This window comes from Apus apus, chromosome 4 (genome assembly GCF_020740795.1).
Source record: "Apus apus isolate bApuApu2 chromosome 4, bApuApu2.pri.cur, whole genome shotgun sequence".
Lineage (NCBI taxonomy): Eukaryota > Metazoa > Chordata > Aves > Apodiformes > Apodidae > Apus > Apus apus.
In genome coordinates, this window is record NC_067285.1 from 95,776,219 (window position 1) to 95,789,191 (window position 12,973).

Here is a 12,973-nt window from a genome sequence, read left to right on the forward strand (position 1 = left end):
AACTCCACAGCACGAACAGCCAGGTCTCATGAGTGAGGCGGCACCTAATATATAAGATCCTTCTGCAGAGACAGAGACAGCTAGTCTCAAATCACCCAGAAAGTTGAAGGAGGTCTGGAAACTACTACTGAGAAAAATCAAATAACTTTTATTTTGTATTTGTCTTTCTCTCTCTTTTTTTTTTTTTATGTTTTGGTTTGGATAATAGGGAAAAAAGTACCAGAGACCGTATCCTCGGGTACAGGGTCACTGGAAACAGACTGTCTTCCTACTTTCAAACACAGCCTTGGGCATTTCGCATTACGACTCACTACAAACAGCTGTATTTTTTGGGGGGGTGGAGGGGAAAGTGAGCACAAAATTTCATGCATTGCTTACATCTTCAGAAGCAGTACATACAGTTCCTTTTTGTGTCTTCTTGCTTTGCAGGTTGTGACACTGGAGGGTTGTGTGCAATTCTCCCTGAGCACTGGAGTTGAATAAGCTTCATGGTCTCCCTTGGATCTGGATATTTTTTTTCCCTTTACCTGCCTTCATTATGAAATTGGAAGAATTTTGTTTAGGGGTGGGACAAAGGAGATCTGTATTCATTGAAGTTACAGAATCACAGAAAGGTAGGGGTTGGAAGGCACCTCTGGAGACCATGGAGTCTAACCCCCTTGCCATAGCAGGACCACCACAGAATCTAGGGCAGGTCACACAGAAATGCATCCAGACAGGTCTTGAAAGACTCCAGAGAAGGAGACTCCACAACCTCTCTGGACAGCCTGTTCCAGAGCTCTTGTAACCCTTACAGAAAATATGTTTTTCCTCATATTGATATGGAAATTCCTGTAGTCTAATTTGCATCCATTGCCCCTTGTCCTATCACAGGGCATGACTGAAAAGAGATTGGCCCCTCAAGAATAACACCCACCCTTCAGATATTTATACACTTGAATTAGATCCCCTCTCAGTTTTCTCTTCTCTAGACTGAACAGCCCCAAGTCTCTGCCTTTCCTCACAAGATAGGTGTTTCAGTCCCTTAATCATCCTTGTAGCCCTCTGTTGGACTCTCTCAAGTAAATCCCTGTCCCTCTTGAACTGGGGAGCCCAGAACTGGACACAATACTCCAGATGTGGTCTCACTAGGGCAGAGTAGAGGGAGAGGAGAACCTCCCTCAACCTGCTGGATACACTCTTCTTCATGCAGCCCAGGATACCATTTGCCTTCTTGGCCACAAGGGCACATTGCTGTGTGGATATGTTAATCACCTTTCTTTGTTATGACCTGTTTAGAACTTACTTATCTACTATTTAAATAACTTTAGCAGTTCTTTTTAAATTGTTTGTGATAGTTAATAGGAAATACAGGGAAGGGCTCAACTAAAAGTTAGACATCTAAATCAGAGACAGTGAACTCCTGATCACATTAGGATCCATATAGAGTAATGGGAAGTTCGAGAAGGTTGTTCACTTCCTACTAAACAAAGCATCTAAGATGAGACAAGATTTCCTTTTAAACACTTAGTACTCTCCACTGACAGTAAGGGGAGCCTTGCAAAACAATTACAGCCATTTAACTGCTAGATTTCTACAATAAGTTGAACTAGATCCTGCTCAACATATCTTGTCATTAAAAATAAGATTTGAGAAGGAAATGGAGACAAGAGGTAAATCAACTTTCAGGAAAAAAAAAAACAAACCTGAATGATCGTTTCTCACTTATCCACTCAGGAATGAGCTGCAGAAAGTGGTCCTGATGCTTTTCCATATGCCTTCATGTCCTTGGGACACAGGGATCTGAATAATTTTTAGGCCTTACTGAAATTATATACCTAGAAAACAACCATAAAGGTAAATACAGCATGAAAAAGTTGGAACACACATCCAGTAGCAGTGGGCAAACCTTTCCTAATTATTTGCTGTTTGCCATATTTACACTTACGCTAGTTCACAGAGTACCTTCTGGACCAATCTTAAAGGGCTAAGGAGACACTCAGAGAAGCATTTGGCTCCAAAGATGCATTCCCAGTGAGAACAGCTGTGCTAACATCAGAACTGTTCCCCTTCACATGGAACAAGGATTTGTGATCCTTCAAAACAGAAAGTTTCAATATCACTCCAGGACTGGTACATTCTACCCAATCTTGATGTTTTTGTAATCTGAAAAAAGAAAGACAAGCTGAAGAAGCAGTTAGCTACAAGACTAAAAAATTAGGTTGGTAATGTGTCCTAAATGATAAAGGCTTGAGGTAGATATGGCACCTACCCAGAGTTACTGGAGAGAGATTGTAGCAAACCATGACCTATGGCAGTGGGTCTTGTTCCTTAAAGCAGGGCGGCTGCTTTCTCCTGGGAGTCTTAAGTTGTAAAGAAGAGTACAATGCCTGGTGTTCTTAAATTCTAACTACCCCTTCTCTTAGACATAACAGACAGCCTGTAAACTCCCATTGAAATAAGGGGGGTAGTGAAAATTTAAAATAAGTATTATGAAGGCAATAGAAAGCTAAAATGCCTAGTATTGATCCTCACTAAAACCTTAATACAGCAATGAGTCTTGAAATGTCTCTGTCCCATAATAACCCTGCCTTTGAGTGGGCCAGTCCCAGCAAAAGCAGAGAAGACAATGTTGACCCGTTTGCATTGGAACAGTTTCCTGGGCAGTATCAGTAACCATCTCTCCGTTCAAATGTCTGGACTGAATTCAGGAGAGAGAAATTTATCCTGCACTTGCCATTTAATAAGCTCCCCAAAGTGTTTTCAAAAAAGGGGCAAAATTTCAGTCAAGAGAAAACCAAAAGCTGCCTTACAATTGCATTGAGAACATACTCATTTCAGCTGGATTGTGTCCAGTTTTCTGAGAGATCTTCAGTAAATTCTACAGAAACAGAGCAAAAAAGGCCAGTTAAACTGCAAATATTCTCCATGAAACTGTTCCGAAGTTGTGAACAAAAATATGTATCTTTGAAGGGCTGTTTCTTCTGTTAACATTTTCCATTGTGTATGTCCTTATGCTGGTAAAAAAAGGTGGTATTTTCCTTTAGAAAATTACAACAGACTGAATAGATATTTTATGAAAATGTTCTAAATTGCTTAGCTGTAAGAATATTAGTCTTGAGTTGAACACACAGCTAAAATAACTCTGAGAAATACAGCTCCTGCTTCTGAACTCGGAAAATACTTATTTATATAAATTCCCTTATTCAATGGGAAAAAAAACGCCCAAACAAACTAACACATCTGAATAGGCAAAGATAGAACTTACATATCAGAGAGATCCTTATGTTTCATTAAATAAAAAGAACCACCACCACCAAAACAAATCCCAGTTTACTTAAAGAACCTCCAAGACTTTTGATTAGCCTCTAGGAGAAAATTTTACCATTCTGCAGAGACCAGGAAAGATCTGACAAACTAGAAGAAAAAGTTTAAAGCCTGCAACATCTCAATTGTCTATTGCACATATTGTACATATCATATAAGATTATTATTTTATTATTATTCTTTGCCCAGATTTCACCATTGTCTGGAAATGATACTCTATATTTTTTCTATGCTTGTGTTCTAGAATAAAGATCTAGTGTAAGCAGAACAAAGTTTATTTGTACAAACTAACATCTTGACCCATGTCTCAACCAAAGCCTAGTAGTAGGGATGAGTTTTATGAGTGGCATAGAATAATGGGAATATACTCCATTACCTGCTTGACAGTTAGCAAATATACCTCTGTGTGGGACTTCTTTCAAAGCCAAGGTGCTCAGTATGGTTTCAGGCAGGGGTTTTCCAGCTTTGAGTGAACACCTAGGCTACCATCCTGCCTGCCTGAGAAACTTTGCACACTTTATGGTGCCCTAAACTTCACTGCTTCTCTCTCTTCTTCTAACTGCAAGCTGATGCAGTGCACCCTTTCCCCACATGGTTTCTCCAATGTTTGCATTCAGAACTGTGACACAGGATGTTCAGGAAAACGTCTTGGGCATTAGTCGCTGCTGCTTTGGGAGGACTGCACTGACAGGCAGGTCTTTGGTGGACCTGACTTTCTAAGATCTCAAGCCTCTACTTAGGTCTTTATTAACCTAGATTGTTGCAAAGCACAAATATCTACTACTTCCATCTTTTAGCTGTGTTTTCAGGTCTGAATATTGTTTATCTGCCTAAATAAGTAATACATGCTGTAAACTGACTCTCTGCTGTAATACTTGCTGTTTATCCATATCACCACTCTAATGTGGGAATGGACTGATACCAAATCTTTAGTTTTTCCAGGATTTCTTCATAACAGATTAGAAACAATATCTTTCTTAGGGAAAGATAAGAGTCCTAATGAGAAAGGTTTATATTTTCTGTAAGTTGTAAACTGTAATTCACAAAGACAGGAAAACCAGATTACACAAAACCATGTAAGGATGATGAATATTGCAAAAAGAGAAGAAGGTATAAAGCTCTGGGACAGAAACATCTAGCCAGAACAGTTTTAAAATTTATACAAACATACAAAAAGACATTTTCTCTGTCATAGGATTAACAAAGTGTACTCAATTTTTAAATTAAAAACTGAATTCAGAAACACCTTTTTACCTTTTAGTTGATATATGTATTTTAATTGCTGAGAAAAGATACAACCTGAAGCTGGTAGAAGAAAGTGTACTTTGTTAAATATACAAATAGCAAATCATCCCTTTCTGTGTTGCAGAAATCACAGTGTGCAGGATTTCAGCATTTCTCCCCACAAGCTCCTTCTTTCAAGATTCACTTTCCCCAGAGTGGAAGCGTGTTTTGTGAGAGTGAGGCAGAGGTGGGAGACAGGTTCTCCTGCCTTGTATCTTAATGCTGATGGGTATTAATACTGATAACACTACCTTCCCATGCCTACCAGTTAACTGCAGTGTATTCAGAAACTGGTTATGGTTAGAATGTCTCAAATGTTTCACAAACTAAAATTAAATATCTAAATATGTCTTGATGTCGGAAACTATTGAGTGACCTTCTTCACCACTAATGTGAAAGCTGAAAGCAACCCCAACTTCCTTCACAACCTGTAACAATGCCAGTTTTCCACAGTCAGAACTTGATCTTAACTTTAATGAAACAAGACTGGGCTTCAAAGCAATGCTTATGTTTTGTAACTCAGAAGCATTTAAAAAAAAGGGAGAAAAGGGAAAATGTTGTGACACTAGATATATTATCAACAAAAGAGATAATAAATAATTCTGAACAGAGATAACATTAAATATAATTGCTTTTTACAATTGTGCTTATTTATTATCTATAATTGGACTCATTAAAAGAGTAACTATCCTAAATACAGCTTTTCAGAAAAAAAATATACAGAATATCGCATTCATGGAACACACAACTATTGAATAAAATTAACTATCAGATAACTACTAAAGCATATGTTGTGGCTATAACATAATATTTTGTCTTTGACTATCAAATTCTGATTTGTCTCTTAGCAACATGATACAGATTTTTCTTTTGTTTAAAACAAAGCACAGAAATTGGTTGCTTGTTTTGCTTTGCGCAAATTGTGAGCTTTAACTCCTTTGTTAAATATTCCATTTATTTTGGTCATAATCCCAAATGAAACAATTTGTTCAAACTGTTCAGCCAAACATAATGTCATTTGGCAAAGCACCATGGTCCTCCATAAAGCCAATTCTCTAGAGATAATTGTTTGAACATATCAGTAGTCCAACATCTAGAACAACATATTGACTTTGAAACATGAGTAAACATAGGCCTGGCTACATCCTTCGTCACAAACCCTGAAGTTCACCTTTAGCAACCAGCAACATTTGACAATATACAGAATCATGTGAACCTCCTGGGGCTTAAATGCAGACTCAAAACTACTTTAAAGTTGATCCCCAGTCAGTATTTAGCAGTTAGACCGCATTACAATAATTCGTGTGTTGCAGTCTTATGAACCCTGCTGAACCCAAGATCAATATCCTACTCTAACAGTCTTTGTAACACTCTCTTAAAGCAGAGCAGAACTGTTCCACTGCTGGATCAAAATTATCTTCCCTGCATTAGCAGTTTTGTTAAGTTATTGAAACAGTGCACAGGAAAAAAAAAATGTCTTTCAGTGATTTCAGTTAGCAGTACAGCTTATTCTGGATTCTAGAGATTTTGGATTATTCTGTGGTTATTTACTACAATGAATGGTTCTTGCAGGACTGCCCACAGACATGCAGTTCCTCATAACAAGTGTGGCCTTGTGCTAAAGGCCTGAAGCCTTCAGAAGGGTTTTTGTTGTGTTGGTTTTTTTTTTCTCCTCTCTCATACTGGGTCCTAGAGCTATAAAATAAATTTGAAAAACCCAAACCAACCCCGCCACAGTTGTCCTTCAGAGATTTTTCTAAAACCCAGTATCATTAGTATGGTTGTCAGGAGGGGGAATCGTTCACAGGGATGGTTCTCCTGCTGGGCTTGCCCAGGAGGGCAGGAAGGCTGGCTAATGTCCCCTCTGCCGGCCATTCCCCAGTGGGGACCTCGTCTTGGCTCTGGCCCTGGCCCTGCCTTGGCCCTGGTCCTGCTCTTGGCCCTGGCTCTGCTGCGTTCCCCTGCCCTGTAACTGCACATCAAGTGCATTTCTCAGGGCTGGAGGAAGCTGCTGTAGCTGGCTGTACAAAACACAAAGCTCTGTTGATCTCAAATATGCACTTCAGCTAATTGCCTTTCCTCTGTGGGCTTTGGGGATGAAAGCAGCTGGTGCAGCAGCCTCTGCCAGCAGCCAGGCATGGACAGGAACAACCTTCAGGAAAGGAGGGACAAGGAAGAGCCCAGCAGCCCCCACCACCCCTGCTGCATCCTCCTTCCCTTCTCTATTTCCTCACATATAATACTGGACAGAATATTTTAGAGATTTGTTAAAATATGTCAAAAGGCTCTTCCCCTTCCTCACTAAAGATACAGCCCTATAGTTTTGCAGTATATTTCAGGATCTTTTAAATAGCCTCACATTCAGTGTTAATCTGTTACTCACTTAATTTCTTCCCTCTAACTGATCTTTACACAGCAATTCTCTTTAATGAAATCCCTTCAGTCTTGCTGGAAGAATTTTATAAAATTCATTAGATGACAGTAAAAGAGACATATCCTGGGGCATACATTTTTTTCTGGTAACAAGTAGAAATTTGTCCTAAAATGGTGTCTCTTTTCAGCCGTTTCTGTGGCATATCTGGCTGTTTTATAGTCTCCATAGTCTCTCCATCTCTCATAATAAAATTTGTTACTATGACAAAAAATTCCATTAAAAAGTAGAAACTGCTCTAGTTATGCAACTGGTTCACTACCCAGCCATGAAGATTTAAGTTTCAATATATTTTTGGAAGTACTGAACAAAGATAACTTGGGTACATTTTTAGAAAAGCCTGTTTACTTTTGTGGTTTTTAAACAGTCTATTTGACATTACAAGAAACTTTCAACAGACCATAGCCAGAATCCTAAGGCAAGCAGCAAAAAATTGGTTTGAAAGTCAAGTTACAGACTACAGACATCAACAGGTTTGAATGGGTCTCTAAAGTTAAGAAATTTAAATTTAAATAATTTATACTATCTATGTACACAAGAGAAGTATCTAGCTCTAAGATAGAAACCAGTCATTAATAAAAATATAATTTTAAAAAAATAAAATTAAATGACAGAGTGTTACATAAGGAAGGAAGATTAAAAAGACAAGGTGCTAAGCCACATCATATAAACTATAGAAGTACCTAGAAAGGTTGGACCAGATGATCCTTGAGTTCCCTTACAACCTGGCATTCTATGATTCTATAAGTATCAGCCAGAAACTGAAAAGTAGTATTTTATTGGAAATAAAATGAGAAACTGAAGTGAATGTGAAAATAATACATCTTCAGTAAAACCAATTTTTAAAAATAGATTTTTTAAAAATGTAGATTTAAAAAATAGATTTAAAAATAGATTTTACAAAAGATTTAAAAAATATTGTAAAATCTAACAATATAACTGAAGTCTAAGGAGGGGATCTGGTTTATTTTTAATCTCCTCTTAATCTCATTTTTAAAGTAGTTATACTCTTTCTTTCCATATACATGTCCCTGTGAGAGTGTGTGCATGCATCTTTCTGAGTCTCAAAAAAGTCAATTAAACATCTGGCAAAAGGCATCAGAGGTCTTCAAGATATTTGCTTCTATAGCTGGTCCAGACAATACCTGGCTCAAGCTCTTCACATAGTCAGTCCCTGAAGCCTTTGATCAACACTGAAATAAGAAGCACAGCAGTATGCCAGGCTCACGGAGCAGCAGCCTGGGCAGTCAGCACGGGTGGTCTAGCAAAAAATGTGTGTTGGTCCTCACTAGCCATGGAACATAAGGTCCCCTGTCCAGTCATCAGGAGAAATGAGGGTGGTGCTCCAGAAAAGGAGTTTAAGTACTCCAGTATGGAGGGAAGATGGAACACACAGGAGACATGAGATTGTTAGGACAAATAACAAGGTGGCAAGTCAGAGGACAACAGACCATATTCTGTTACTCACAGAACTGCTTGTTCAAACAAGAACCCCAAAGTCTCCATCTCTGCCTATTTATAATATTTTCAAAACTACTGAAACTTTAAAAAAGAGGAAAACCATTGGTTGAAAATCTCAATACAGAATGGGTTAGGGTAATGGTCAGATTCTGCATCATGCACTTGCACAGAGCAATGGGAATTAGAGGGTCAGCTGGCCTCTAAGGAATCTCCCTTGCTATTTAGTTAATACTTTTAATTCCCTACGAAGCCATGGTAACCTTGTAATGACCTTACAGAGCCACAGTCCTTGTGACTGCTTTGTAACATTCTAATTTATAAATTTCTACCCACTCTTACAGATTTTAAAAACTGCAAAATGCTGCATTTATGGAGGTAGATGTGCATTATGTTTTGTTCTGAAGATGAAATAAGGTCTTGTGGGTAATACTGAGCATCCCAAAGTATAAACACTAATTTGTGAGACTGCTCACCTTTTTTAGGAATTTACTCTGTAATCTTAAGCAAATCATTTAAGCTTTCTATGCCTCCATTCCCCATATATAAAACAGTGTAATATGTGCTGTAAAGATCAAAGCTGTCACATGTCCACTTTTAAAAAACTAAACATCATAGAAAAGTCTCCAGTTAAACAGTTAAAACAGCTTCTCGCAAAATATTAAGGAAAAGATCCATTTTCTTTGTTATGAAGGACAAAATTTCCCCAAATATTGTCATTCAATGTGCCCTACCTGTTAAGCAATTTGGGTCTTCACATAAGTCACTGTACCGAGACCATAACTTTACCCTTTTTAAAGTTAGCCTTATAGATTTACTAGCAGTCTGTAAAAATTCAGGGTTTCTTACTACATTATCCTGACAGAGACAAGAAGAATCACAGATGTAAAGCTTATTACCCTGTCTGAGACTATAGCTTAGATCACTTTTCAGACAACTTTTGAGCAAACTACGAGGGATTAATGTTTCACTGTCATACATTGGGTATGTATGACAAATGATGACAACAAAAGTCCAATCGCAAACAGAGTGGCTGTATTACCCATTATGCTCTTTTGACTTTGCTCCTTATTCAGGTATTAAGATATGCTTAACCAAATCAGATCACTGACTCAGTGGAAACTCAGACGATCGCTCGAGAGGATGAGCCGACCTGACAGTGCAGTGACAATCTGCCACACATCGATATCAGTTTGGGTTCTGAAGCCTGAGCTGTTGAATCGGAGAGGCTGGAAAACTGGCAAAGACATAACACTGCTCTCCCAGAGAGGGCGTGGGGCACAGCAAAAGGACTCTTGGCATAGTTCTCAGGGGAGTATTTTGGCTCATGCAAGGACTAGCTGCAGTGAGTTCTGAAGGAAGGTGCGCTCAAGCCTCCTCTGCAGAGGAATGCATTTTACGACATGGGGCCTACGATGGGACTCAGGGTAGGAGTTTAGAAGATGCCTGAGGTAGCTGTACACCTAACTGAAGATGTATGGGGAATGTGTGACTACATCTCTGTATATTAAAAGAATCAACAGAAGGAGCTAGCATGAGAAAGAACACAGAGAAAAATTCTGTGAAGAGAATAAGTAAGAGATAGCAGAGCTGCTGTACGATCCTATCTTTTTCTTAGAAAACAAGAAAAAAATATTGCAATTTAAAAGCATCTCTGTTTTCTCAATTTATGGTATGTGAACTGATATCCTCTAAGCTTTGAGCTTGAAAAAGTAATTTCATATCAAAAAAGAGCTTTTACAACTCCAACATCTACATCACAACACTCAGATAATGAATTACTTCTACTTTATTTAACTGCATATTACATGCATTTTAGACACTGATTCATATTGCTTATTTGCACAAGCAGTCATTCTCAATGTACAAATAATAACTATTGCTGTTCCAGTGAAATGTTCAGTAGCATGCACTGCATATGCTTGTGTGCAAAATTATCACTTTCAGTTAGAAAATTTTAAAGTCATGATTTCTAAATTAACATTATACATACATTTTAGTTTTGTTTTTATGCAGACATTGCATAGTTGGCGATTAGTTTCTCAAGAAAGAGTGGGATTCTGAGACCAGTACAGTTGAAGCATATCAAGTGACAGTAGCAAACAGGAAGATTTGAAGAAGAGGCATAACTTTCAGGGTGGAAAGGTCAGCAAGCACAGCCTAGGATGAAAACCAAAAAGACTTGTTAAACTTGACATTTGAATCAAATTTCTTTCAAGAAAGTCAAGAAGTCAGAAAAATATTCAAATATTGAATACAATACTAGCAATAATTAGATTCAGACCTGGCTAGAAAACAAATAAAGCTGGTTTTTGTTAGTGCCTTATTGTATTATTTTTCATTTAACATTTCAAAGAAAAAGCATGTTTATGTATATAAATCAAGTAACTTTATTTTAGCCTTTAGCCTGACTTCAAACACACACAGCATCATGGGTGAATAAGGGGTCTAACATTTCAACTTGCTTCTAAAAATAATTGGGAATTAAGAATCCTTATCCTTTGGCTTGGCTAGTACTTGTGAAGTAAGTCCAATGTAGTAACTCAAATAGTCAAAGTCTTTTCATGAAAATATGTTAAAAAAGAAGAGTCATCACAAGCTAATGGGAAAAAATATATTTTAACAAATAGCTAGAAATAATAATCTTCGTCTTCATGACTTAATTTTTCTTCACTTCCCACCAGTAAAATGATAGTATTCACAGTGAAATTTCACTTTGAATATTGAAAAAAATAACCTGGTAAAACTTTTTAATATCAAAAAGCACTGAAGCAACTACATTAAAACGCACTTAGAAAAACAGTACAAGCCTCCACAATATTTCAAAAATTGTGTATCCATCAAACATAGGTGATACATTAAAATAGAAAAAAAATCTGATAGTACAAAATTATTTGGTAACATTATTTGGGTGACACAGTTGTGGGGGTCTACTACAGACCTCCTGATCAAGATGAGGAAGTTGATGAGGCTTTCTACAGGCAGCTGAAAGCAGCCTCACAACTGCAGTCCTTGGTCCTCATGGGAGATTTTAACTATCCCGATATCTGCTGGAAGACTTATACAGCCAGCCTGTCACAGTCTAGGAGGTTCCTCCAATGCATTGATGACAACTTCTTAATGCAAATGGTGGATGAGCCGACTAGAAGAGGAGCGCTGCTGGATCTTGTGCTCACCAACAAGGAGGGCCTTATTGAAGCAGTGGTGGTCAATGGCAACCTTGGCTGCAGCGACCATGAGATGGTGGAGTTCAGGATCCTGTGTGGGAGGAACAGAATTTCCAGCAGGACCAGAACCCTGGACTTCTACAGAGCAAACTTCGGCCTCCTCAACCAATTGTTAAGGGAAGTCCCATGGGACAGAGTGCTAGAAGGTAAAGGGGCTCAAGATAGCTGGACAATATTCAAGGACCACTTCTTGCAAGCACAGCATCAGTGTGTCCCAATGGGTAGAAAATCTAGTAAGGGAGCTAGGAGACCAGCGTGGTTAAAAAAGGAACTGCTGGGGAAACTCAAGTGGAAGAGGAAAATCTATAGATCATGGAAGGAGGGACTGGTCACTTGGGAGGAATATAGGAATGTTGTCAGGGAATGTAGGGAGGCAACTAGGAAAGCTAAGGCCTCCTTGGAACTTAACCTTGCAAGTCGGGTTAAGGACAGTAGAAAGGGCTTTTTCAAATACATAGCCAACAAAGCTAATACCAGAGGCAATATAGGCCCACTGCTGAATGAGGTGGGTGCCCTGGTGACAGAGGATATGAAGAAGGCAGAGGTGCTGAATGCCTTCTTTGCCTCTGTCTTTACTCCTGCAGGCTTTTCCCATGAGCCCCAGATTCATATAACCCCAGAAGTAGTCAAGATAGGTGAGGACATAGTAGATGAGGATTGGGTTAGGGATCAGTTGCATAATCTGGACATCCATAAATCGATGGGTCCGGATGAAATGCATCCAAGGGTGCTGAGGGAGCTGGCGGAGGTCATTGCTAGTCCACTCTCCATCATCTTCGGTAAGTCATGGGTAACTGGAGAGGTGCCTGAGGACTGGAGGATAGCAAATGTCACTCCAGTCTACAAGAAGGGCAAGAAGGAGGACCCGGGTAACTATAGACCGGTCAGCCTCACCTCCATCCCTGGAAAGGTAATGGAACAACTTGTCCTTGGCACTATCTCTAGACATATCAAGGAGATGGGGGTCATCAAGAGCAGTCAACATGGTTTTACCAAGGGTAAGTCATGTTTGACTAACCTCATAGCCTTCTATGAGGAAATTACTAGGTGGATAGATGATGGTAGAGCGGTAGATGTGGTCTATCTTGATTTCAGTAAAGCATTTGACACCGTCTCCCACAGCATCCTTGTAGATAAGTTGATCAAGTATGGGTTTGATGATCAGGCAGTGAGGTGGATCAAGAACTGGTTGAAAGGAAGAAGTCAGAGAGTTGTAGTCAATGGGGCAGAATCTAGTTGGAGGCCTGTGACTAGTGGAGTCCCTCAG

General features: G+C 38.9%; 2 protein-coding genes across 2 annotated transcripts in view; both read right to left on the reverse strand.

The window, feature by feature from the left end:
- The window catches only part of STIM2 (stromal interaction molecule 2), an 85,481-nt gene extending 81,016 nt beyond the window's left edge, over positions 1–4,465 (reverse strand). The window contains exon 1 of the mRNA XM_051617523.1: positions 1,686–4,465. The gene's annotated coding sequence lies outside the window, so the exon portion shown is untranslated. The remainder of the gene's footprint in view (positions 1–1,685) is intronic.
- Positions 4,466–10,250: 5,785 nt separating this feature from the next.
- Positions 10,251–12,973, reverse strand: part of TBC1D19 (TBC1 domain family member 19) — a 53,925-nt gene continuing 51,202 nt past the window's right edge. The window contains exon 21 of the mRNA XM_051618937.1: positions 10,251–10,639. Within this exon, the coding sequence (XP_051474897.1) occupies positions 10,565–10,639 (75 nt within the window). The 3' untranslated portion in view covers positions 10,251–10,564. The remainder of the gene's footprint in view (positions 10,640–12,973) is intronic.